Source organism: Sturnira hondurensis, unplaced genomic scaffold, assembly GCF_014824575.4.
Source record: "Sturnira hondurensis isolate 20B ecotype Veracruz unplaced genomic scaffold, ASM1482457v3 Scaffold0004136, whole genome shotgun sequence".
NCBI lineage: Eukaryota > Metazoa > Chordata > Mammalia > Chiroptera > Phyllostomidae > Sturnira > Sturnira hondurensis.
In genome coordinates this window covers 28326064-28352694 of record NW_028076767.1, presented here as the reverse complement: position 1 = coordinate 28352694, position 26631 = coordinate 28326064, and the positions used below count along the sequence as shown (strand labels likewise).

Here is a 26631-nt window from a genome sequence, read left to right as displayed (position 1 = left end):
CACACCCTCCCACCAGGCCTGCTCAGCCAGGGAAGTACAGGCACACCTCATCAGGCACTGCCCTCACTGCATGGGGTCCTTATCGCACTGCTCACATTGGAGATATTTTGATAATTTAAAAAACCTTATATCCATAATTCTTCTGCAGGGTTTCCTAACCTTGGCACTACTGACGTTTGGAAACAGACCATTCTTTGTTGTGGGCTATCCTGTGCATCGTAGGTTGGCTAGGTTAGCAGCCTCGCTGGCCTCTACCAGCAGGAGACCCCTCCCCCAAGGTGTGACCATCAAAAATATCTCTAGATGTTGCCAAGTGTCCCCGAGCGGCAGAATCGCCCCCTCGAAACTGCTCTCCAGAATTGTGTATTAAAAGGTCAGTTCTCACTTCCTGGTCAGCTAGAAAAGGGAGAAAGGGAGCTCTCAGCCAAGAGCTCGTATAGGCAGCCCCATGTTTACTTTGTCTGAATGGCAAATTCCAGTCTGTTCGCTTTCTGGGGGGCCTCCTCCTGCCATCGTTTCGGTTTCTGATGAACAGATCTGACCACCTGAGAGAGCTAAGGAACAATCGTGATGGACCCACCAAAGTGCAAAAGAAGATGTATCAGAGAGATGCTGAAACGCAGGCTCCAGAGGAGTCATCAAGAAAATGAAGGCAGAGGAAGCCGTGACGATGAGAGGGTTGAACAACCATCGTGTGGACTATAGTTGGGAGAAGCAAAGTCCAAGGAATGAGAACCATCATGGCTGCAGGGGATTTAAAGAGAAAGGAGGAAGAGTCACTGGTGAGGTGCAAAGATGGGTAACACACTTCTGCGGAGCAAGTATGGTTCTGATCCGGCTGGCACTCCTGTTTACAAAAAGATCATTGTGCATGCGCACATCTGCAAATGGCATGGGCCTGCACGCACTGATGATGCACGAAGCAGTTGTATGTTCACTGGACCCTTGTGCCAGTGCTGGGAAGTGTGCTAAACCCGCATCATTGATCTCAACTTACACATGAGAAAGCAGGCTCGGAGAGACCACATGACTTGCCCAAGGTCAAGAGCGCCTGAACTCAAAAGCACAAGTCTTGGATAAATTTCATATCCAAGACTCACAAAATCCCACTAAAGCATGCCAGCTTGGTCTTTTTTTTAAAAAAGTCAGATCCCTAGAGGATTTGAGAAAGGATGTGGGTAGGGAGTGTGCTGGTCCTTGGCAAATGAGGTGTGTCTCTAGACAGCATGATTCTCTAAACCAAACAAAGTTGTGTTGCCTTCTACACAACAATGTGTGTGTTGCTTTCACAATTCCCTGGGGGACCCCAGGTGGGAGGGAGGCATCAGCTAAGACCACGCCTGGCAGAGCGATGGGAATTCAATACATGTTTGCTGAATGAACGAGTAATGCAAGGGCATTGGAACTGGACGGATGAGGGTCCCAATCCTGGCTCTGAAACTCACCATTCATGTGACAATGGGGTAGTTTAACCTCTCTTCATCTACAAAACGGGGGTTCTCAGCCTTGTGGAAATCCCGGGCGGATTCAAGGGAGGTAATGTGTGAAGTAGAGTTTACCTGGTGCCTGGGAAGGTAAAGACACTCGACAAAGGGTACCTATGGTTTTGTTATTGCTACGGTGGCTTCTGCACTGAAGTGCTGGTAAGGTGGCCTTGGATAAAGGCCAAAGATCAGATAAGACCAAAGGAAAAGGGCAGAGACGGGCTTTGGCTGGACACTCTGTTCCAGGGGGAGCCCAAACTCGTGATGAGCAGGAGATAGGGATGAAAGAACAGAATGTGGGGTCAGGCTCCTCCCCATTGGTCCCCTTTCTCCCTAAAATGCCAACCCCAGGCTGGGCCACTGGGTGGGTGGCACCATGCAGCACCGGGTCTCTCTCCCATTTCTCCTGCTTCTCACCTTCGTCCAAGAGCTTCAATCCGAAATAGGAAAAGGTCGGTATGGAGGTGGGAGCTCCAAGAGTAGCCTGGGAAAAGGCTGGGGTGGGGGGTTGAGCAGCACAAAGAGAGTTTGGGGAAGGGGTCAATTCAATTCGCTTCATTAAATACGTGTTGGGTGCATAGAATGTGCCAGGTACTGTTCCTGGGTGCTAGGGCTAAAGTAACGAGGGAATCAAAGACCCTGCCTTTGTGGAATTTATATTCCAGGGGCAGAGAGGTAGACAATAGGCAATATACATAATAGATGATAAATGTGTCACATAAAAGAGAAAAAAGCAAAGCAGGGAAAAGGGGGTTCCAAGTCTGGGGTGGGGCTGCGAGCAAGGAAGGGGTGGGAAGAGGAGGCACGGGCCAAAATTTGAAGGTGAGGGACTTCACCGAGTTAGACCTATGTGTAGAAGAGGGATCGTTTCTGGACTGTTTTCTTCGCTGAAGCTTAAAGTCTGCAAATGAAATTGCGGAGATGAAATGCAACACATCCAGGGTCATCAATTAGAAATGAGGGCAATTAGCGGTAGTTGCCAAGGTTTTTGAGCAGGCAGGAAGATTCCTTCATAAAAATATGTCTTATAAGATATGATTATAAAAATACCTGTACTTTGTAGAAAATTCAAAATGCAAAAGTATAACGGGGAAAATAGACATGTGTCAAAATCTTATCTACCAGAGATTTTTGCTGTTGACATGTGAGTGAGCGTCCACATGTAGCTCTCCGCACATATGTACATGCACGAAGCCATAGATTACAGATCCTTGTCTATAACTGAGATACTGTACCTCCCAATAACCCTATAGGCCAGAGAGTCTTAGGGTTTGTCTCCTGGTTCAGAAGAACTTCCTAATTTCCAGTCCTTCTGGACCAGAGACCCTGGGGGTGGTTCTCACGGTCTGTGGTTTAACAAGCCCTCCAGGTGACTCTGATAGACACTCAAGTTCAAGAACCTCCACGACCAGGAAGGAGAATGTAGTGGGCAACAGGATGAGCACACCTGGAGCCAGACACCTGGGCGAGAGGTTCGGGCCCTGGCTCTACCACTTACAGACCCCAGGCCTCTATTTAGCCTTTCTGAGCTCCAATTTCTTCTTCTTTAAAATAACATGAATGATTTACTTTATTGACCAACTGCTCTGCTGCATATAAAGTTTTTGGTAAAATTTAGCTGTTAGTATATTGTTATGTTAGAAGTAATCAATTATGAAAAGGCCACAGAACAAACTGTGTGATAGGAAGCTCACAGGGTTCTTAGGGGGAATTTGTAGCCTTAGGTGTTTATATCAGAAAAAAAGAAATGCAAGTCAGTGAGCCAAGCATAGCCCTGAAGACCTTACAGACGCAGGAGAGCAACCCCCCAAAAACCTAAGGCAAAAGTAATAAAGTAAGAACAAAATAGAAGACAAGCTCAATAGGCAGAACAAAAGAACTATTAGGTTCTTGTACAGCATTAGCAGTTTCTTTCACACTCAGAACACACACATACACACACACTCACACAGATACACACACACACAGAGGGTATTATCATCCTTACTTCATGAAAAAAGAAACAAGTCAAGAGATTTTTTCCCCCTTTTGGCTTAATGAAACCGAGGAGCAGAGAAGCAGGAATGAGAAAACTACAAAGCAGGTGGGACTCCAGCCCCTGCAAAGCCACCTCTAAGTGTCCAGGGGGGGAGGCCGCTGTGACTGGGATGTCTCAGGAACATTCCAACAGCCCCCACCCCGCTTCCTACCTTGACTGCACAAACTAGTCTGCCCCCTGCCGACTACCCTTTACCCTCAGAGTCAGCCTTACAGGGGGGAAGAAGAGACAGAGATTGAACCTTTCATCTGCCTAGCCCGAGGCCTGAATGTCCGCCACGGGAGTGATTATCCATCTGTCCGTCCATCAACTCTCCAGCAACAAATATGGACTGAGTATGCGCAAGCCTTTGCAGCCTGACCATCCTGGGGTTGGTTCTCGGTCCTACCACTTTCTAGCGTGACATTAGGAAAGGCGCTGCCCATTCTGACCTTAGTTTTTTCATATAAAGTTGGAAGTCCTGATATTTACCTTGGAGAGTCTTTACAAGGATAAAGTGCTTTACATAAAATGAGAATACAAAGAAACTTGTAACCCCACCTCAGAGGATCTCACGGGTTTCTTTTCTATTAACAAGTATTTACTGAGCACTAAGAGCCAGGCCTGTGTTAGGCGTGGAAATGAGCAGGATGAGGTCCCTGCTCTCAAGTCTTCTTGGTTAAGGAAGGGAAAGAGTGACGGAGAACAGCTACCCTTTACTGATGCTCTGCTGTTTATCAGTGCCTTCCACAGGTTATCTCTAAGCCTTCAGTAAGCGTGCAGTGTGAATATTATAGTCCATTGTACATGAAGAAAATTGAGTGCCAACGATACAGGGGATTTGTCTAGGATCATACAGCTAGAAATGATCGCATCAACTATGAACCCCACTCTCAGATTCCGAGTCGGTCCTTTCATGTAGGACATCTACTCTAGAATGACTATGAGGCAGAGAGGGAAGCCTGAGAGAGCTTGCTCATCAAATCCTAGAAAATCAGATCTGAAAGGATGCTCAGAGATGATGGAGCTCCACTCCCCAATTTCACAAACGAAGTCGTGATGACTGGGAGAGGTTAGGTTGATACAATATCACACAGTGGTAAGTGGAGTTGAACCTACTAGAGCTGGATTTTCGAGTCTGGGATTTTTAGCACAGTGGGCTACTGTGCTAAAGTAGAAATAAAGACTTCAATCTCTACAGATGGATAAGGTCAGGGCTGGGTGGGCCATGGGCTGGATGGGAAGAGGCACGGAGCTCCGCTACTGCAGACAGCCTCACATGGGTGCGCACGGCCATCCCAGCCCCTGGCAGATGGGGCTAACAGGAGAAAGATGGTAAGTGTGGCCTCTCTCAACCACTTTCTCTCTTTAGGCCAAAAGAGCCACCGACAGACCGTCTCCCCAAAGGTGTGCAGGCTTCTTGTGGACAGGGGTCCTTGTCGAGCTCGAATCCAACGATGGTTTTACAACTCAAATAGTTCTGAATGTGAGGTGTTTTTCTACGGAGGCTGCCATGGCAATGGGAACAACTTTTTGAAGAAAGAGACATGCAAGGAAGCCTGCCAGCAAACCCGGTTTCCTAAGAAGAGACTAGCCCTCCCCGGAGTCGGGACTGCTCTGAGACAATTATAGACATTTTTGTGAACAAGAAATGCACTTCTCCACCCCAAAGTTATTCTCCCCACTGTGTTCTTAAAGTCACCCATCTCTGTGCCTGAAATTCTATAAATGTTGCCATCGTGTTTAAAATTGGAAGACCTGCTTTTTTACATACATGCATGCACACACACTGGGGAAATTAGTGAACAGTTATTCACACTTCGTGTGAATCCCGGCTTAGCCCAGTAGAGGATGACAGTTTTGGAGGAGAGCGGGGTGAAGCTGAAAACCTGAGCATGGTATGGAGGGCCAGCATTGGCCAAGGAAAGGATTTCCAGAGTCCTGAGAAACAAGACAAGAGAACAACCGAAACCAGAGAAGGAAGGGAGGTGGGGGAGGGGCTGAAGATATTAAGGCCATTTTTAATTTAAAAATTAGTGAAACTTTCAAAAGGCCACGCTGTTGCCACAGGCTGCATGGGGAGAGGAGTGAAGTGCCCTGGTCTTGGAGTCCCTCGATTTGCCTTAAGCGACCCCAATTCTTACAGCTTGGAAGGGAAGGAGAAAACATGGCTATAGTCTGGTCAGCTGTCTAAATCGAGACGGAAGAATGGAGGGCCAAAGATGGGTAGGAACTTCTCTAAAATCACAGGGCAGGAATGAGACAGAGGCATCACTAGTGGAAGAAAAAGATATTTTTCTTTGCATTGCAACGCCCACCCTGTTATTTTCCCAAACTTCCTCTGTACTCAGAGATGGAACAATTCCGTTGGGAGGGAGACAGACCCCCAGCTGGGCCCCAGAGCCAGGTCTACAGATCAGCCTGGGCTGTGGAAACCCGGGGCTCAGCTCCAGTCCCTCTTGGCTGTGGTCTAGGGCCCGTTGTGCCCATGGAGAGACCACCCAGGGACCAAGCAGCAGCCCTGCAAAGACCTGGTGGGACCCACACTTATGCCAGGAACCAAGCTTCATGCTTAACATACAGCATCTGATTTAACATTCCCAACAGCCCGGAGAGGAAGATTCTAGTCATATCTGTATCTTATAAACGAGGAAGTTGGAGGTCAGGAAGATAAATTACATGCCCAAAATAGCAAACTGGCAAGGAATGAAGCTGGTGTTGATCAAAGTGTGACTCCGGCGCCCACGTTCTTAATCAGTTTGCCATCGTTAACATTCAACTTGGCCGTGACCAGCCCGGTCCCTCTTTGCCTCTCCATTCCGTAACAACCCCTGGACATATCCACGGACACTACAAAGAGGTCTCCTGGGCTTGCCTGCCTCTCCATTTTCAGGCTCCCGTTCTGGAGGTTCTTGAAGTCAGGGACCTGGCCTTGGGGGTGTCAGACCTACAGCCCGCGGACCACATGCAGCCCAGGATGGCTGTGCATGCGGCCCAACACAAAATCGTACATTGACTTATATTTTTGTGATTATGTGTCACAATGTATTTAGCGTGTGGCCTGAGACAGCTCTTCTTCTTCTAGTGTGGCGCAGAGAGGCCAAAGGGTTGGACACCCCTGCCGCACATGTCTCCCCTACCCTGAGCCAGGAGAAGTGACGGGCATGGAGTGTGTGATGCTGATCTGCTTGGTCGCTCGTGATGCTAACTCGGATGACTGGAATAAGGTGCTATCAGCAAGTACTTGCTGATTAGTTTCATAGCGATTCTATCACGGAGGGAAGGAGGAACCTGGGATTTAGTTTTTGGAATTAAGGTTTTAAACTAGGAGGGAATGCTATGAGTCTCATCATGGCGGAATTGTGGAAGACGCAAGGAAAGAAGAAAGGAAGGGAGGGAGGAGGGGAGGAAAGAAGGGAGGGGAAGAGAGTGGCCCCAGGCTCTGCTCAGAAGGGGTGGGTTAACGTAAGGCTAGGGGGAAGTCCCTCTTGGGAGCAGGACATCACACTACAGGGATGGAGTGAACCCCAGCATAGGACGTTTAATCAGACTCAGAGGAGAGATCTCAACCCCCTACTGAGCTAGAGACAGGAAGCCGAAAAAGAGCTCAAAAGGGCAGAATTAGAGAACCAGTGTGTAGCAGCCATTAAATAATCATCGATTCTGGCAAGAATCATCTACGAATGTTAAAAACTAGTAAGTGAAATTTTGACAAGTAATAGGATATTTACAGAGTTTCAAAGTGTGTCCCTTGCTGCTGTAGCTTAACTGGTCTCTCAGCTTCCACATCACCCCCTAGAGTCTATTCTTAACATGGCAGCCGGACGGATCTCTTTCCAGACGGGGGTCATTGCTCTGTCCAAATCCCTCCTTTGGCTCCTAAATTCACTCAGAACAAAAGGCAAAGTTCTAGCAGCGACCACAGGGCTCTCTGTAATCTGTGCCCATAGGACATCTCGGACCTCATCTCCCCTATGCTCCTGACCATTCATTCACACCAGCCTCAAACACCCCCAAACAGCACGCTGACCTCAGGCTCTTAGCTCTGGAGGCTTCCTTGACTTGGACAGCTGTCCCTGTGGATTGTCACATGGCTCCCGTCGTCCTTCCTTCAGCTCACTACTTGCACAATACCTATACATGACTACCCCAAATACCTTCTGCAAAGTAACCACCCTTACCCCTGCCCACCCACCGTACCCACTAGTCCTCTTACCCAGCTAAATAGTTCTCCATTGCCTTTCCACAACCTGACGTGTTATGCATGTGTTAGTTCATTCACTCATTGGCTAGTTCCCCCAACACACATGTGCGAGCGCACACACGCACGCACGCACACACACACACACTCCTCCTTGATATTCCACCACCTAGAACAAAACACACAGCAGGAGCTCAATAAATAGGAAGCAACTGAGTGAATGCCCCTGTTTATACTGTTGCTCAGGCAGGGCTGTCCTCCCTTGGTCTGTCTTTGGAACTTCATTTTCCAGGCTCCAGCTCACTCCTCCATAGCTTCCCTCCCACCCCAAACCTGAGCTTTCCTGCGGAGCAGCTGCTGTCCCCACTCAGATCCTGGACCGGACATGAGGTTTAGAGGTGCCAGCAATGCGGCTTGCTGCTGGCGAGGGGAAAGGTGAGAGCAGGAAGAAACCCTGCCCTGAGCAGTCCTGGGAGGGGTCTGAGGGGGACAGGCCCATGGGGACTGTGCAGTTTTACCTTGATTCCTGGCCCTGGAGTCCCACCCCCTCCCCAGCCCAAACTAAGAACCGCTGTGGTCTGACCACAGGATGCAAGTCCCATCCACACCTGAAAGAGGGGGAGGAAGGGGCCAGTTCAGAGCCCCTCCTTCTTTCCTCTTCGCCCTCCTCAGCCGAAGGCCTCCGGAGTCCCTGACCTCCAGCAGCCAGTTGGCTGCAAGTTTGATCAAAGAAAAGTCCTGGGCCAGGGGCTCCTTATAGCCCCCCACCCAGATCTCTCACCTGATCCTCTTCCCCAGGCAGATTCTTCCTGTTCATCCCCAAGATGAACATCTCCATCCTGGTTTCCCTCGCCTCCTCTTCCCCAGGAAGCCCCTTGAAAAAGCCCCACCCCCAGCCCTGGCTGGTGTAGCTCAGTGGATTGAGCGCGGGCCTGCGAACCAGAGAATCGCGGTTCGACTCCCAGTCAGGGCACATGCCTGGGCTGCAGGCTGGGTCCCTTCAGGCCAACTCCCAGCAGGGGACGCATGAAAGGCAACCATACATACATTGATGTTTCTCTCCTTCTCTATCTAAAGATAAATAAATAAATAATCTTAAAAAAAAAGAAAAAGCCCCACCCCCTATTAAGGTTCTGACCTAAGAACCTTAGGCCTGAGAGTTTGCTGATTAGTTGGGGGTCCATCTCCCTTTGACCCCCTACTCAGCCCCCTACTCAGGGTGGCCCTGTGCATCCTTATCACTCAGTAAGCCCTCAACTGCCAGGTCTGATATTCCACCGTTGGCACTCAATGTCTTGAGTTAAATCAGAAGTAGCAAACTTGCCTTCGAACTCCAGTGAATGGGTAGCTGGTGGCAGCTGCCTGGAGCTCTGAGTTGAAGATTCTGTGGCCACAGACAGGCTCATGAAAGGGCTAACATTTCACAGTGAGGGTGCTGGTGGAAGGAATAGTGCCATGCATACAAACGACTCTGCCATCCCTGACAAGCGACTCTGCCATCCCTGAGTTAGACACGGCCCGGCCCAGCGTCCTTGCTTAGGACGCACACCTGGAGAAAGTGGGGGGCTGGCAAGCCACACATTTAGTCCCGAACAACTCTACCCAGCCCATTACTGGCTGCCTTTGTTTCTGCCTAGAAGGGCTGGGAAGACCCAAGCATGACCAAGGATAGAAATAAGAAAAAGGAAAATTAGGAAGGAAGCTACACTGCCCTTTGTCGCCAGGGGACAGCCTTATGCCCTCCCGTCCAGCAGACCCATTCGCCTTGTACCCCAGGGGTGGGGAGGGAGACGCCCCGTCCAGCTCAGGGCCCGGGGCCGGGACCCACAAGAGAATAAGATGGGTAAGACTGGCCAGACACCAAGCTGCTGACCTCTTCTGTCTCCAGACCGGCACACGCCGTCTGCCCTGATCTCTCACATTCCACAGTGGGGGGAGCAACAGGAGGATAAAGGCTGTCCCGAGGGGCCAGGGTCACTGCCATCATTTGTGTCCTTTCCCTCATCTCAGCTCAGAGGCTAAACACACACTCCGTGGGTTAAAGTGAAAAGTCACAGCAGTGGAGCAAGCCCGGGACTGTGGCATCAGGAGACTCGGGTTAGAATCTAGGCCTGTACAGGGCTGAAAGCAACCCAAACAGTCTGGGTAGAAGAGAGGTTAAATAAATTCTGTGCATCCAAACGATGGGATGCTCGACAGCCACCTCGGAGTGATCCTCAAGATACATTAAGTGAAGAAAACAAGATACAGAACAATGTGTACAGGGTACGACTCATGTAAAAAGGTGGGATGGACAAGAATTGTACTCCTAGGTAGAGACAGAGGATAGAGATAAGAGACGTAGAGAGGGAGGGGTAAGAAGGAGAGGGAGAGAAATAGGGAGGGGGCGAGAAGGAAAGAAAAATGGGTGTAAAGGAATGGAGAGGGGTGGTATATGTAGAAGACCAAGAGGGGGTACTGAGAGGAGGGGAAAGAGAGAGAAGGGAAAGAGAGAGGGCTGCCCAGGTGGGAGCATGGTCAGAACCTGGCCCAGCCTGGCCTGAGCAGGTTGGCCCCCGGGCTGCTCTGTCACCTGAGGGTCCCTCGTGCCGAATAGCCGGTGGTATTGGAGGCAAGCTTTGCGCCAATATCCACAGAAACGCCCCTCACTCTGGGCTGACACCCCGGGCTTTCCTCAGCCCCGAGCCTCAGGAAGTCAGGAAACAGCAAGCAGTCAAGTGAGCATAGGGGTGGCCAGTTACCACAGTTCAAACTTCCGTTGTGGGGGTCTGTCACCAAGGAAGTGACATCACCCCTCAAGGTTCCACTAATCACCTGGATCCCTTTTTCCAATCAGAGACACCCAAAGCCCCCTCTGGACTGCTGACTGCTCACCCTCCCGGCCCACGGCATCTCCGTACCTATACACCAATATCCGACACAGCTCCCCCGAAATGCACCAGCCTCCCAGCTTTGAGGAGAGCTGAATTCACACCTCTTTTTCCTTCCCAGTTCTGTGTCCTGGAAAAGCCTTTGTGCCTCTCAAGGCCTCCCCGTTCTCCCCAGTCTGCATGAGGAAGACGATGCTAGACACCATTTTTTAAGGGGATCATCAGGTGTAGAGGAGACAGTACTTACAACACCTGTGGGTACTGAGCGACCGGGGTAAGGAGAAAAGGTAAGGGACAGGGCCACGGAGAAAGGGGAACAGAAAAGGGGTGATAGAGAGAGGGCGACAGGGAGGGACAGAGAAAGAACAGAGGGGATGGGTGGCTAGAAAGAAGATAGTGGGGGATAAAGGGGGAAATAGAGGGTATAGAAAAAGGGGCCAGATAGAGGGAGAGAGGGGGGAAGAGAAGATAGAAAAGTAAGGGAAAGATGGGGGAAATAGAAAGAAGAGAGTGAGAAAGAGAGAAGAAGGGAAAATGGAGGGGAGAGAGATTAAGGGACAGAGAGGAGAGGAAAGAGGAAACGAGAGAGAGAGAGAGAGAGAGAGAGAAGCAGGAAGCCAGATGGAGAGCTGCTGGAGTTGTCTCTGAAAGGAACACAGGAACTGACCTCGCCTGCTCGCACAGAAACCCACTGGGCGGCTGGGGTTAGAGGCGGGGAGTCAAGGGTGAAGGATGCCTTCCATTGTTACGGTTTACATTTTGATCCATATGAATGTATTGTTTATACCAAACAATGGCTTGACCTAAAACAGTAACAACAAAGAACCCAGCTTGGCCACATTTGTTCCTCTGTGGTCCATGTAGGAGTCCTGGTCTGTACCACGGGCCTGCTGTCCACTGCTCTGGGTGGTCTCCTAGATCCAGACCTCACCAGGGAGCCTCTGCGTCCTGCATCTGGCCTGGCACCCGCTGCTGGGTCATCAGGAGCCCCAGCAATGAATCGGAGCGGCCTTAGCATTATCTCATCCTCTCTGAGCCCCAGTTTTCTCTCCCATCATCCTGGGGGAATAACCATGCACTGCCCATGAGGCAAGCCATGGAAATATGTTCGTTGTTTCAGAGTCGATCCCTCCCTGGGCTGTGTGCCTGGATGGTCTGGCCCCTCCCCCATCCCATCCCAACCCAGGCTCAGGGGAGGCAGGGACAGAATGATAAGAATGGAGGTCACGGCCCCCACCGGTGCTGGAAGCGGTCACTTTATTGGCTGGAAAATGAAACTGTGGCCAGCACAGGAGGGAGTACAGAGGCCAGAAAGAGGGGAGGGCAGCTGGGCTGGAGCCAGATGGGGCTGGGCTGGAGCCAGGCAGGGCCTGGCAGAAACTTCCACTCCCTCATTCCTCAGGCTGCAGTGGCTGAAACTGGAGGGAGAAAATCATAATAAAACCATCAACAACAATATCCTGGACGAGAGTACCGGCCGCTTACCGGTAAATTCTGGACCACAGCTTCCCCCACCGCGTCACACCTCCCAACACACACACACACACACACACACACACACACACACACTTCACCTTCCGGAGGCCCCAGGGCTTTGCCTGTACTTTTCTCTGCAGGTCACTCACCCGCGCTTCTGACCATTCCTAGGACATACCTGGCCATCCCATGGTCCCAACCGGCCATGTGGCCTCCCTGAGGAGGCCTTATCTCCTTAGGTGTCCCCCTACCGCCAGGGAGGGCCACCATGCCTTTGTCTTTTGGGTTAAGCTGGGGTTATCTAATCAAAGAAATCTTATTTATCTCATTTTATACGGAAAATAATTTCAGCTCAGGTGAAAGGCTAGGTGAGTGTCCAAGCTGAACTTCGAACCTGTGTCTTCCTGACTGAAAATGCCTGGCCTCGCTGCGGGCGCTCGCAGAGGTAAGGGAGGGTTGGGATCACCGGCAAGCTCTGCGCCCTGCGGAGGGCTCGGGTCCCTCCCAGGCCCTGAAGTCATGCCTCAAAACAGGAGCCTTGGGCTCGTCCTCCCCTCTCTCTGGGCTTCAGTCTTATCCATGCAACCCGAGCTCCACTGTGACCTGCCGGGCCCTTGGCCGAGACCTTGTCAAAGGCAGCAGATCAACAATGAGATTGCAACCAAAGTGCACTTCCAGGTCCTTGTTTACTCTGCTTCCTCTACAGCACCGACGACAGGCCCTGGGAGTGTCCGTCCTTCTGTCTACTGCAGCCACCGGCTGCCAGCTCTGTGAGGAAGGGCAGCGGTCACCTTCTGTCCCGGCACCGGGCACGGAGCTGGTGGCCCGGTACCGGATCACTCGGTGGGCTGACGGAGCACGTAGTCGGGTTTTGTTTTGCTTTGTTTCCTTATGGTTTCTTTAGGACTTAATCCTGGTTTATTTTTAATTACAGATGGGGACGGGAAGGCCGTACAGTCCTTGTCGCGTCAGAGCCCCATGCAATCCCAGGCTGCTACGGCCTAGGTGCTCTACACGGCTCAGACGCTCAGATGCACCTTCGAGGGAGGACGCTGAAGTTCACTGATCTGTCCCACCCTCACCCTGGAAAGCCAAGCTTCTTGGCAAAGGTAAAGATCAACTCTTCTGCCTCCTGCTGGCCGTGCGGAACTTCCTGCCTCCCCAGGGGCCCTCCAGCCCCTGTTCCCCCTCCCCCAACAGGGCGGCTCCTCCTGCCGAGGACTTAGGTAAGTGCTGTGGCATTAAGGAAATAAAAGGGCAAATCTCTCTTTCCCGCACTGCCCAATTCATCATCTACCTTCACCTATGTCCCCAATCCAGCCACTTCTCACCCCAGGTCACCCTCTCTCCCCACTCCACCCCACCCCGCTCCTCGCAGGGGCCTCCTGGCTGGCCCCCTTGCTTCCGCGGCTGCCCCTGCGGTCTGTTCTCCACGCAGCAGCCAGAGCAAACCTTTTTAAATCTAAGTCAGAGCATGCCCATTTCCAAGGGCGCAACATGTCCGGCTCAAGACCAAAGTCCTCACAATGGCTGGCCAGGTCCCTAAGGAGCTGTTCCCTTACCCATCCCTCTCGTCTTACTGGCTCCAGCCTCTGGCTTTTCCTGAAATGCGCCAGGAGGCCCCTGCCTTCGCCCCTGCTGCTGCGCTGTCCCCAAGTCCTCAGGGCTACCACCCCCCCACCCCCCCCAAGACACTGCAATGTTGCTCCCGGCCCACCCCACGCCCACCCCCACCCCAGTACTCCTTATCCCCCTTCAGTTTTCTTTTGCTCTGTGACACTTATCCCTCTAACATTCTGCAGCATGTGCCTCTTATTTTGATTTTCTGCTAGCCAGAATCCCCATCAGAGAGATATTTCTGATTAGTTCCCTCATGAAGCATCCCTAGCCCCGCAGCGGAGCACAGCACGTGACAGCTGCTCAGTAAGTATCCACCCAGTGGAAGGAGGTAAATAAACGAGCAGCTCAGTGAAGGGCAGTGCGCTGGCCCAGCCCCTCCTTCCCCACCTCCGGCAGGTGCCATCATTTGCAGGCATCACTTCCTCCCACCCACCTACTTCAGAGGACAGGAGTGACGCAGGACACCTTCCCGCAACCATTGCGGCAGCATTTCATGCGGTCAGGACACTGGCTGTCCACCTGGCACTGGTCCCGACAGAGGCCAAGCGGAGTCAAGGGAAGGTCCACCTTGGGGCAGGAGCCCGGCTTTTCTGTGGAGAAAAAGGAGTGAGGGAGTGGGGTGGGCAGAGGGAAAGGCCAGAGGCGATCCACGGCCTGCCCTCCCAGCGCTGCTGCTCACCCTGGGAGATCCCACGCCAGCCCCCCCACCGCCCCCTGCAAACCCCTCTCCCTCAGGCTCCTCCCAGCACTGGTGTCAGAATCACAGGACCCCAGGGTGAGTCCCAGCCCTGCCTTTTCCCAACTTTGTGGCCTGGGCCAGAAATCTCCCAAAGCCACTGTACATTGCGTGTTGCGGAACAGTGCTGCCCGCATCACGGGGTTGTTGTAACAGTGATGGAGGCGATACACCTGCATTAATTCTCCCTGAAAAGCCAAGTTCCTTTGCAGTCTTAATAAAAACGAGTGATCGCAACAGATCACATTTACTCAGCTCTTTCTCTGTGTTACTCTAAGCACTCGGTGTGTATTAACTTGTATGTCAACTCATCTAATTGTCACAATAGTCCTAAAAGAGCGGGAGAGGAATTGTTAGTATTTCTTCCTGTGACAGATGAGGAAGCTGAGGCACAAGAGGTTCAGCAATTTGCTGAAGGTCATAGAGGACAGAGGCAGGATCTGAAAGCCAGGAATCTGGCTTCGGAGTGCCCACACCATGCGCTGGGCCGCTTTGTCAACTGCAGAGCGCCGTGCACAGGGGAGGGATTACACACCCACACTCTCTGCGTTCACTCCCATCACTCACTCCCATTTGCCACCACAGAGCGCCGTGCGAAGACAAGCCGCCGTCCACTAACGCACATGCAGCCAAGGCTGCAGAGATGTGCCACCGAAAACGCTCTTCATGTAAACCCACGACCTCCTCCAATCCTCACAACAAGTGTCTCCTCCGCCGGGGACACTTCTGACCCTGTTCCTGTCACAGATGAGGAACACGAGGCACAGAGATACGAAGGCACCACCCAGCACCACACTGCTCTCTAGGCCTGGGCCCAGCCTTCCAACATCTGTCCTTCCCCGCCACCTCCCCACACACACCAGGCCCCGCTTCCTGGCTCATGGACAGGTGAACTCAGCTCGCTTCCCAGAAGCTCCAGGAGCAAGCCCACTCAACGTCAAATACAGGCACAGGGCCGGTGACTGGCTGCCGAGGACAGGAGAGGCTGACTTCCTAGCACAGAGACATCCGTTTCTTTGAAAAAGGCAGGGGCTCTCCGGGTACCTGGCTGCCCAGTGGTTTACTAATAAAACAAGGCACGGTGTATGCAGTACCTACGCTCTACTAAGATGTGTTACATAGATTATTTTATTTAGCCCTCGTGCGGCTCCTATAAAGTCTGAGCGAGAGATGAAAAGTAGAGAGGCTCAGAGAGGTAAAGCAACTTGCTCAGGATCATGTGACTAGCAGGTGACAGGACCAGGATTCCAGTTCAGGAGGCCATCCAGCCTGGCCCTCTTCCTGACTCAGCCTGTCCCCCTGAGACCCCACCTGGCAGCGGCGACTCCCTCCTTTTTCTGATCTGTCTGCCCCTTCTCTCCGCCCTGATCTCCACCTCCCCTTCCGCTCCTCCTCCCGCTGGTCCTGCCCATAGGCCTCCAGACCCAGAAGCTGCCCTGGGCCGGGCCAGTCCTTTCTCTACCCCCCACCTCTCTGATACTAAGTGTCTGAGGTCTCTCACCACAAACCTTCCCAGCCCCTGCTGGCATCTTTGGAGAAGGAACAAAGAGGAGAAACCACAAGGCCATACTCTGGAGAAGGACCAGTAATCACCAGGCATTGGTTCCCCAGGGCAGAGACTGATGCTAGTCCTCAGCTCTTCCCTGAGGAAAACAAGAAGCTTGGAGTCCATGCCATCTAAGGCCACTCTCCGCTCTGATGGGGTCCCGGAGCCCTAGTGGAGGGGCTCTCGCGAGCACTTTTTATGGAGCACCCGTGTTTTCTCACACACTCTGTCCCTCCGCCCCTAGAGTGGAAGGGTTTGTTTTAATGAGTAAGGGAGGGCCTTGTTCAGGGAAGAGTCCTGGCTTTCTTCAAACCACAAGACGACAGTCGGACCCCCTGGCGACACCTCCTGCTGAGTCAGTGTGTGATCTTGGGCAAGAACTTTTTTCTTTCCTCACTCAATCTGCAAGATTTCCTTCTGTCTGGACGGAGTAATCCGGGAAGTCCTGCCAGGCCAGGAGTCCCAAGGCCTTCCCGGGGCGGGGGGGCTGGCAGAGGCCCCAGGCCTTGGGACCTGGCTCCCTGGCAGCTCTGGGCTTCCCCGCGTCTCCACCCGGTGGGTGAGTGAACTTCGAAACCCCGTCCCCTAACCTGCAGAACAACGTCCCCGTTGTGCGTGCCGGAAGCCCGTCACGCACCAGAGAATGGAATACAGGTAGGGGTGGGGGCCTCCCTGACCTCCCGCTGCGCCTCAGTGACGCCTTTGTCTCCCCAGGGCAAGGCGAGCTCGGACCGATCTGGTTCCATCCGCCTGGACTTTGCCAGGGGTCCCGGGGTCCCGGCGCGTCCCTCCTCCTCCTGCAACCCCGGCGCTTGCTCGCGCCTCCTCCCAGCGCCCCGCCCCGCCCCGCCCCCGCGCGGCGCCCAGGAGTTACCATCGGGCAAGTGGCAGACCCAGGCGCAGCCGGCCTGGCAGCACTTGAGGTTGCCGGCGCACTCTCCATCGGAGCTGCACTCCAGCGTGCAGTTCGGGTCCTTCCCCAGCTTGGGGCACACGCCCGTTTTCGCTGCTTCTGCGCCTGGGAGGGAAAGCTGAGGACGGTCAGTGGGAGCCCGGAGCGCCTGTCCCAGAGGACAGCCACCTCCTGCTCCGAGGACCCCAAATCTCAAGCTTCAAGGAATTCTCAGTCTGGCCCTAGGCACCCCCTTTACAGCCTTCAGCGGACCCCCACTTCCAGGACAGGGCCCGCGACCCCGGGGAGTACGGGAGTTATCTCACCGTTGGTTCCAGAGCCCTCTATCCCCAGGGGACCCCGACACAGCTGGCCGTGTCGCGGAGCTACCGATGTCTAGGCAGAGGGTCCCCCCTGTGGTCATATTCTCCACCTTCAGCACAAAGCCTTCCCCCTGAAATCTCAGTCTTCAGTGGTATCACCGCCCCCGGTACTTTGGACTCCACACCCTACATTTCCAGGGTCAACATCTTAGGCACCAGGGACCCCCAAATTTTAGTCTTCCTGAGTTTCCCCACTTCCGCCCCAGAAATCGCACTTCCCCCGCCCGCGGAGAGGCTACGCCTCTGCCCAGCTCCCACCTGTCGTTGCTGGCCCGGTCGTCCAAGCGTCCGGCCTCTCCCTGATCCACGCATCTGTGCCCGGGGGGAAGCCCAGCAGCACCAGGCCCAGGAAGAGGGGGGCGACGAGCGGACCGAGGCGGCCGGCAGTCATGGTGCTGCGCCCGGCGGGGTGCAGGTGAGAGCTGCCGCCGTCGGGATGGGGGGATTTAACCGTGCGCGCGCGCTGGGGCCGTGGGGTAGGGGCGGGGCCGAGCCGGCGGGGGCAGAGTGCACCACGGGCGGGCGGCCACCTCCTGCCATTTCACAATCCCCTGGGATCAGGTGTCACTCTTGGCCCGGTGGGAACCAGGAACCTAATCAGCTTCCAGGATGGCGCGGCCGGACCCTTGTCCACTTCCCCTTCCCCTCCTCCCTCCAGGGGCCTGAGGGCAGGGCCGCGGGCCGCCTAGGTTCCCATTCGGAGACTGGGGTCTCCCATAATGCCCAGGGTCGGAGGAGGAGGAGAGGGAAAGGGCTGGGCCCACAGGGAGACTACACAGCCTGGGGATTAAGTGGTTGGACTTGGGATCAGCCAGATCAGAACAGATCCCTCTGTAGGGATTAGCGATGGAAGTCTAGTGTAGGGATATAGAGCACATAGTAACCCCTACAAAAAAAAAGCATTTATGAATAAATGAACCCATTTGACACAAGCAACTGAGGTCCATAAAGGTGAAACTCCTATCAATGGTCTCCAGCCATTTGGGAAGTGGGTTTCTTCCTCTCTTTTTCACACCAACCACCTGTCGGGGCTGACTGGGTGCCTGTCTGTACTCGTTGACTGACTGCGGGGTCTCAGGGATCTTCCCAGCAACCCTGTGGACAGAGAGTTGTTATTACATCGGTCAGCTGTACTTGACAGGCGAACTGGCCGTTGGGAGGTTTAGGCCCCTCCCCAGCAAGTTCCCACGGAACTCTGTGGGGACAAAGTTCTGAATCCAGGTCTTCCTCTCCAAGCTCCCGTCTTTCCTGGGCCGTCATAAATATTCTCTAGGTGCCCACTATGTGAGGCCTGTTGGGCAAGAGGGCAAGACACCTGATTCATAAAGAAGCAATCAAAGGGACCTTCCGGGCGTGGTCTCAAGGTGACAGAATCTAGGGCTGATGACCTCAACCACCGTCCCCGTTGCGGGGCTTTGGATGAATCACTTCCAGTCCTGAGCTGTTGTTTTGTCAATTACAAAGATGATGATAGTTTCAGAATTCCAAAGGCAGTGTTCCCGGCATGGAAGAGCTGTGTCCTCATGGAGGGCTGGGTCCGCACCGTGGGCACGGGAGCCCAGTCCAGAGATATATATAACAGTAAATGCTGTCTGCGGTTACTGAGGGCCCTGATAAGTGTGCACCAAGTTTTACACTCCGGGTTGGCAAATGCCAAGACAGAGTTACCCACGGAGTTAGACAAGAAGTGCCTTCTGCTATCCTTCCTGCTCCGGCGCCCAGAGATTCTCTAAGTTCTAGGGAACCTGGAAAAGCCGGTGTTGGTGTTGCCTGTCCCATACCAAGCCCAAGAAGCAGGGACAGGGATTGAATCTTTATGGGCACGTTGCTCAGATGGCCGGGATCTGAGAAGGCTGCGGGTTCCCACCCTAATGGAACATCTTACATTTCCTTCCAGGCAAGCCTTTTTATAACAGAGAGCAAAGCGCAGTGGTGGGTTTTGAAATCCAGGGTAATTAGAGTTTAAAAAATTGCAGTATTCTCGCCCCAGACAGTTAGCTGTCCCCAGGCAGGCAGGCGAGCTGGCAGTTGTCTGTCTCTCCCTGGAACACAATGGCCTGGATATGTCCACTTGTCCCCAGGCTGTAATCTTTAGCAGTGCACCCGGAAGTGGCTGTCTCTCCCATGAGTCAGGAGGGGCCCTATTGACAGTTCCTGAAACAATAGATTTAACCTACTAGGCTTATAACTATTTACCTTAAACTAAAATTTTCTAACTCTTGCTTCCCCTGTCACCAGGAACTCTGCTGCTGAAGGCTATAAGGGGTCTGGGGCAGTGACCCTTGGGATGACAGGTGAGTGGGCTCACCTCCAGCCACTGTCCCCGCAGATGGGTAAGGCTGAGCATGCCTCCCCCAACTTCCCAAGCCCAGCCTGGGGAACTAGAGACAGGCCTTCATTGGGAGGGGCCCGTACTGTTGACTCTGAGCTCAGAGAAATCAATAGCAATGAAGCAGGAGCCAGGTGGGGGAGCTCCTGAAACCCAGTGGAGGGCACACAGAGGACTCTTTGGTGAGCAGCCGGTTTTAGCCTGTGGATCCAGCCGGCTTCTGGATATTCAGCCTTCGGTTCTGCTGCCTACAGCTTTCTTCTGAGACCTAGCCAGCTCCTCGGGCCAGGAAACTGGCCAGCGTCACCACTCCCTGGCCCTCCTGGGGGTGACAGGCATTCTTTTCCAGGAATGAGGATTAGCCTGAGGCAGCCGTATGGGGTGGGGCAGAGGATTCGGAACATAGTTTCATCAGTTGATGGCCCTTGGCAAGCAAAAGATGCTTCACTTTTGTGATGCTGGTCTCTGTGCTGGGGACCCTCTTGTATTTTCTCTTCTACATAAAAGGTGAAAAGCAGAGGTTTGAGAACCAAATACAGTCAGGTCCAAATCCTGGCTATTGACTGAGAGCAACATTTCACTTTTTTAAAAATAGTTCTTCTATAAAAGAGGTATCATCATAACTGTGTTGTAGGAGTATCTTAAGGATTGAAGGGGGAAAAGCATAAACCAGAAGTTGCAAACCTGGCTAAAACACATCTGTCATTAGAACATACCATATATTTAAAAATTTGAATTTGTTGCCACGATTTGAAAGTGGGGGATTTCAAAGAAAAATAAATCTCTAGCTTCTCTTAGAAAAAGTAAAAGATTGGGCAACACAAGTTCTGCAGTCTTACATAGCAGTAAGTGGGTCTCAGCTCACCAGGTGATCTTATTTGGAGATCTCTGGCAGAGTTTTGATTCACTAAGTCTGGGATGCAAGGACTGGAAGGAAGAAATAAAATGGAGCCACTATAGTCAAGCTGCTAAATGACTAAAATCAAGTCGGTTGAGATAGGAGGAGGAAATTATTCTGTTTTTGCTTTAACAAGCTTGGGAACTTAAACTTTCGAACTTTCCAGTGCTATATCAATCAATGCCTGGATCTGTAGGAAGCCTCCAGGCAGCCCTCTGATCACCCTCTGAAGAGGTCATGGATGCAGACCACCTGACAGCCATTGTCCAGGTCACTGGGCATGACCAGACCTGTCACTCATCCTCCAGACCGCCTGGCGTCTGATAACCATCCTGGATCAATCGAAGAATGCAGGACTGATCATTCCCAAGATTGTGCTTTTACTATAAGAACTGAACTTTTCTTTCTTCTTTGAAACACTTCTGGGTCTTTTCCTAATTTTGTTTTCAGTTTGCAAGCCCAAAGACTCTTAATAAACCTTTGTAATTTATTTCTATTTTTTAAAGAAATTGAATATATGTATAGTAAAGATTTTATTTATTTATTTTTAGACAGATAAAGAGGGAGAGAGAAGCATCAATGTGTGGTCGCCTCTTGCATGCCACCCACTGGGGACCTGGCCCACACCCCAGGCATGTGCCCTGACTGGGAATCGAACCGGTGACCTTTTGGTTCGCAGTGCCGCTCAATCCACCAGCCAGGGGGTATCATTTATTTCTAGCAAAGCCTCCAGACTCTTTTTGAACTTGACAGGTGGGACTTGAGAACTAGCATTTCAACCAGTTTTCGGGTGATGCTGATACCAATGGCCAAGTATCACTACCTTATCATACTTTGAAAACCATTAACTACAGTTAAGTAGATCTGCTCTAATTTTATGAGGGCAGAATTATTTCCACTTTCCTATAATGTCCAGTCTTCCTTATTGTCTCACAAGCCCTCACGCCCACAATAACTACTTCTGTTTACACTATTTGCCTGGCCTGGAGGACATGTAAGAGTGTGACCTCTGGGGTAGTTGTATAGTTAGCGTTCAGTGTAAGGTAGCTGGCATTTACTTAACGCTCTTATGAATTAAATACTATTGTTCGTGTATTAAAGAAACTGAAATTCAGCTCTGCAAAGTGACTTACTGACTAAGCAGAGGAAACACAGCCAGTAAATCAGAAGGAGACACCCGGTCCCAGTGATTTTAATGTTGGGCACACACCCACGTCTGAGGTCAGCACAGATGATGCATCGAAAGCTTTGGACTTGACTTTATGAGCCTAACATAATATTTATCAGAGAAGAAAAGGAAGAAAGGGAATAGGAAAGGAGGAAAGGCTCACAATGGGAGGCGATATTAGTCAGATGTGGGCACACCCACTCTAAGGTGACTATAAACAAGTTAACCTTGAAGATTTCAGAAATTCCCAGGGACAGACGGGGTGTCTTCAACCGCACAATGGGGCCTTATCCTCCCGAACCATTGGACCCACACCAACTTCCTTCATTTTGATGGAAACCTCTCTGAGTGTATCGTCTATTTTGTGGTTTTGTTACCTGGCATTCATTTGTTCTTTTCCTGATAACAGGGACCCTGATTTGGCTTCGGGAGAATGGCTCTCCCTCTACCCAGCGCAGGTGAGTTGGGGCGGCAGGGGCTGCTGATTTATTTTTTTATAAAGGGGGCCTGCCCTACCACCAGACAAAGAGGAGCTCTCTGTGGAATTTAACCTTGAGCAATGAATGCCTGGAGACCTGGATGTGTGTGGCGCTCACTCACCGGGGCCCTGGGGAGACCTCAGTTTTTCCTTGTTTACCATCTTCCCAAGCTTTTAGCTCCCCCCGCAAGTTCTACTGGTTTCCAGATGAATCCAACAGGGGCACAGTTAAGGCTCCTATTATGAAGAGACAATAGATGCCCACGACAGGCCCACACCACTCTCCCAAAGTCCTTCTCTGCTTAGTTAGAATAGGCAGAATGAGTTTCTGTCGCTAGGAGCCAGTGAGATCTAACCGCCCATGCCCAGGACACCACTAAGTTTCTCATCTCCAAATCCAATGGCATTTTCTCAGCCCTAGATACCTCCCCACCACGCCCCCCGCAACTTGCAGTTACGGACTTCATGATGTAAATATTATACAAAACAAATTTTTGTGTAACATTTTTTTCACACTGTCTCTGAAAAAAAATCCAGAAGCAGATGACGAAAAGGGACCATCCAAGTCCCTGTTCGTGACCCCCAGGGTCTTTGGGGGCACAGCTTTCAAACCTTTTTCAGAGGACCATCTTTGGAGTCAGAGGGTCTTGAATTTGAATCCTGACTCCTGCCATTATTGGTTTATGTGACCTTGGAGATGAACTTAAGCCTCTGAGCTTCAGCTTTTTTTTGTCTTTAAAATGGGTGAGGTTTCAAGATGGAGATATCCGTGCAACGCTGGCCGCAGAGTACATGCGCAGTCAGTGGTACTGGGTATTGTGTTCTGTCCCACCACCATCAGAGATCACCTCTCCCAGAGTGACTCAGAGATGTTTGCTTCTGCGTGAAGATGAGGAACTCATTCTGCCACGATCGCCCTCTGAGGTACCCAGGAGTCCCCAAACCTCGTATGAGACTCAGTGTCCTGCGTGTAAAATGGAAGGATGACACCTTCCCTGCAGGACCTATCAAGGACTGTCTGCAATTACATGCCCTGGCTGGTGTGGCTCAGTGGACTGAGCACCAGCCTGGGAACCAAAGGGTCACCAGTTTGGTTCCCAGTCAGGGCACATGCCTGGGTTGCAGGCCAGGTCCTCAGTAGGGGGCACTTGAGAGGGAACCACACATTGATACTTCTCTCTCTCTTTCTCCCTCCTTTCAGTCTAAAATTAAATAAATAAAATATTTTTAAAAGGAATTTATTCAACTTAATTAGCTGGATTACACATAACATTCCCTCCTCAGATTTCTCTTTTATGAACTTTTGACAGCTTTCTGTGTTTATTTTACATTGTCTCTTGTTGTCTTACCCGTTTGGGGAAAAAAGACCATATGACAGGACAGAATTCCTTTCTTTTATTGACCCCAAAGTGTATGAGGAGGGACCCCAGAAACAGAATTTATGTACAAGAAATTGTGTATTTATTCTTACATGTTTAAATGTCAGTCACCTTCAAAGTGCCCTCCATTTGATGCCGTACATTTTTTCCCACTGCTCAGGGTAGATTTGAGATTACATCTGGGTTTAAACCTCAGGCCTGAACTTGTAGGTTGTGTGACTTGGGAAAATAACCAGAACTTTGGGGGCCCCAGTTTCTTCATTTGTGAAATGACGACAGCGTTATCCTCTCCACAGATCCATGACATGGTGCACAGCATGGCAGAGACCCAGCACGGTGCCTGGGGCAGAAGAGGCGCTTGGGAAAAGTACTCATCAGTTCCTCAGGACACACGAGTGACAGTCCTGTCCTTCCTTACCCCTGCAGCCGGTCTCCGGCCTTGGCTGCCCCTGCGGGGCTGTGTCCACCCACTCTTCTACAAACTCTTTGTCCAGTGAGGGTAAGCCCTTCACCCGCGGGGTTCCCAGGGCAGTGCCAATGATGGGGACACCACGGGGTCTGTCTGAGGGTCTGCAAACCACCTGCTGCGTCCTTTTATAGGAAATGGACGAGTTAGGGAGGTGGTTGGATGATGGACGCGTGAAGGGTGTGTTGGGGAGGAGGGTGGTAGTGATGCCAATGGTAATGTTAACACGGGCGCTGGTGACGATGGGAGCAATGGGAAGGAGGGACCTGTCACCTTGGTGGTCATGAGCGAGCCTGAGGTGCAGACGGCGAGGCTGTGCTGGATGCTGGTGTGGACAATAAAGATGAGAGCCGGTTATTTTAAGTTCATGGTGGTGCTTCTGTGGCAGAGCAGAAGATGGCACTGGGGACAATTGTGTGCACAGAGGGGATGACTGTGAGGTGGCCCTGGTCATGGAGGGAGGCCATCGATAAGACAAGGGCCCCAGGATAGCGGACGTTAAAAGGGTTGAGTCAGAAGTCCAGCTTGATGGCTCTGGCTCCAGGCCACCAACAGGCCGGCCAGGAGGAAGCTGATTGTCATCTGCTGTACAGAGGTCAAGGTGAGGAGATGCCACAGTGGTGCCTGTACATTCCTGGGCCGTGACAGAAAGGTAGCTCTGATGCCGCTGCAGCACGAGGCCACGTCTGAATGCCCCTGGAGCCCCCTGGGAAGGCGTCAGCCCCGACCCACGGTGGGTCATGTCTTCTCTACCCAGTCATCTGTCAGAGGACACTTCAGGTGTTCCCACATCTCGGCACATGCATGTTGCATGCATGTGGTACATGTGGACAATGGAGTATAAACTACTCAGCCATAAGAGAAGGTGAGCTGCGGCCATTTGCAACAACACGGATGGATCTTGAGAATATCAAGCCAAGTGAAGTAAGTCAGACAGAAAAAGTAGAGCTTTGTGACTTCACTCACATGTGGGATACGAAACTGCAGGCAGCTGATGAACAAACCGGAAAAACAAACCCAAACCCGTGGACACAGATGACAGCATGGTGGTCACCAGAGGGAGAAGGAGTGGGGGTGGTAGAGGGTAAAGGGGGTCACATATACGGTGACAGAAGGAGCTTTGACTTTGGGCGGTGGGCACGCAATGCAATGCAGAGGATGTGTCATAGAATCGTACACTTGAAACCTATGTAATCTCATTAACCAATGTCACCCCGATACATTTAATTAAAAAAAAAATAAAGATGAAGTGGCCCGAAGACTTCCTCTGAGGACCCTGGGCCTGTCCTCACACTCGCTCACAGCCTCCTCAGCACTCGTGGGCCATCACACCTGCTTCACCCCTCAGCCCCGACCTCCTTCGGGCGCTCATTGCCCTGTGCCCCCAAGTTAGTGATGAGGACACAGGACACAGTTTCCCCTATCAGCAGAGGGTCCTCGTGGAAGCCAGACTGAGTGGGAATTTGGGGACCTCATATGTCTGTCTCCAGCACCTCTCTGCTGGCCACACCTGGGACTGCATGGGGCTGGGAGGCTCTTCCCGCCCAGCAGGGACCTCGCCCTGGGGTGGGGGTGGGGGGCTGGAGTAGCGATTCAGGGAACCTGGTCAGCCAGGGCGTGCCTCCCTCCTACCCAGGGGAATCCTGGAAAAGCAAGGGTTTTACTTTCTTGCAGTGTGGTGAGATATTTACAATATAATATTTACAATAGATCATTTACCTTTTTTATTACTTCTAAAGGTTCCGTTTGCTCACTGGGTGCATTCACACCCATGTGCTGCCACCGCCTCCACCCGCCTGCGGAACCTTTTAGTCTCCTCAAACTGACACTCCCCACCCTTAAAATGGACCCCCATTCCCCTCCCCGCCCCCAGCTCCTGGCGACCTCTGTTTCTCTGTGTCCACGAATTTGACCGCTCTAGGGGTCAAGTGCAGTCGTGCAGTATGTGTCCTTTTGGTCCGGCTAATTTCACTCAGCGTGATGTCCTCTGGGCTCATCCGTGTTGCAGCGTGCACCAGAATTCCCTTCCTCGTTAGGATTAACTAGTGTTCGGTTGTCACATGATCTTCTGAACACCAGACGGGGGTCTGCCCTGACGCCCCTCCTCCATTATGATCCCCTTGTCCTACACCTGGTCCAACCCCTTCACCTCGTCCAAAGGAAACCCACTGCCCAAGATGACACAGCTGTACAGGAAGCCAGAGCCTGGGTTGCCAGACGAGGCCCTGGGTGGTGTCGCTGGTGTCCTTCCTGTGTGCTTCCCAACCCTGCATATCAAGACATCCATCTTTGGATGTCCTGATGTCCCCTCTGCTTGGCAAGGAGCTCACCCACGTGGTGTGAGGTCACGTCAGGAAGAATGTGCTAAGGAGCCCAACTTGCCCTGAGCTCCAGGTGGGATGAAAAGAGAGACAAAGTAAGGTTTTTTCCCTGTCTCCCCAGTTCCCTGCACGCTCTGAACTGCTACGTAAGAGCTCTGGAAGACTAAAGATAGCTTTTGACCGGCATTTAAAATAGTTTCTATTTCCTGATGCCTATATAGTTTTAAAAATAGGATTATTAAAAGTATTTAAATTAAAAACAATACATAAAGTATTTAATCAGCTCACATCAAGAGATGCAACTTCCATTGTTCTTATTTTACTTAAGACAAAATCAAGTTAAAGTTGGTAAAACATGTAATTAACT

The 26631-nt window shown here is 51.8% G+C and overlaps 1 protein-coding gene and 2 long non-coding RNA genes across 4 annotated transcripts; 2 read left to right on the top strand and 1 right to left on the bottom strand.

Moving 5' to 3' along the window:
• Positions 1–11810: 11810 nt before the first annotated feature.
• On the bottom strand, positions 11811–17676 carry WFDC2 (WAP four-disulfide core domain 2). Of its 2 annotated transcripts, none has more exons than XM_037044153.1 (4): positions 17484–17676; positions 16825–16968; positions 14102–14258; positions 11811–11990 (listed from the first exon to the last, which is right to left on the bottom strand). In XM_037044153.1, the coding sequence occupies exons 1-3, from the start codon at positions 17614–17616 to the stop codon at positions 14107–14109; spliced, it is 429 nt and encodes a 142-aa protein (XP_036900048.1). In that variant the 5' UTR covers positions 17617–17676; the 3' UTR covers positions 11811–11990; positions 14102–14106. The 2 variants fall into 2 exon arrangements, with proteins under 2 accessions (XP_036900048.1, XP_036900049.1); XM_037044154.1 differs by having other exon boundaries at positions 14106–14258.
• On the top strand, positions 11989–14213 carry LOC118985533 (uncharacterized). The gene is made up of 2 exons (XR_005066139.1): positions 11989–13274; positions 13885–14213. It is a non-coding gene; the product is annotated as an uncharacterized LOC118985533 (long non-coding RNA).
• LOC118985532 (uncharacterized) lies at positions 17552–20939 on the top strand. The gene is made up of 3 exons (XR_005066138.1): positions 17552–17640; positions 19464–19519; positions 20660–20939. It is a non-coding gene; the product is annotated as an uncharacterized LOC118985532 (long non-coding RNA).
• The last annotated feature ends 5692 nt before the right edge of the window (positions 20940–26631 follow it).

Excerpts from the sequence above, each read along its gene's own strand:
- WFDC2 (XM_037044153.1), bottom strand. The coding sequence starts at position 17,616 with ATGACTGCCGGCCGCCTCGGTCCGCTCGTCGCCCCCCTCTTCCTGGGC. Across the intron at positions 16,969-17,483 it reads GACCGGGCCAGCAACGACAG|GCGCAGAAGCAGCGAAAACG; the intron begins GTGGGAGCTGGG and ends TTTCCCTCCCAG. Across the intron at positions 14,259-16,824 it reads GGTCTGCCACTTGCCCGATG|AAAAGCCGGGCTCCTGCCCC; the intron begins GTAACTCCTGGG and ends TTTTCTCCACAG.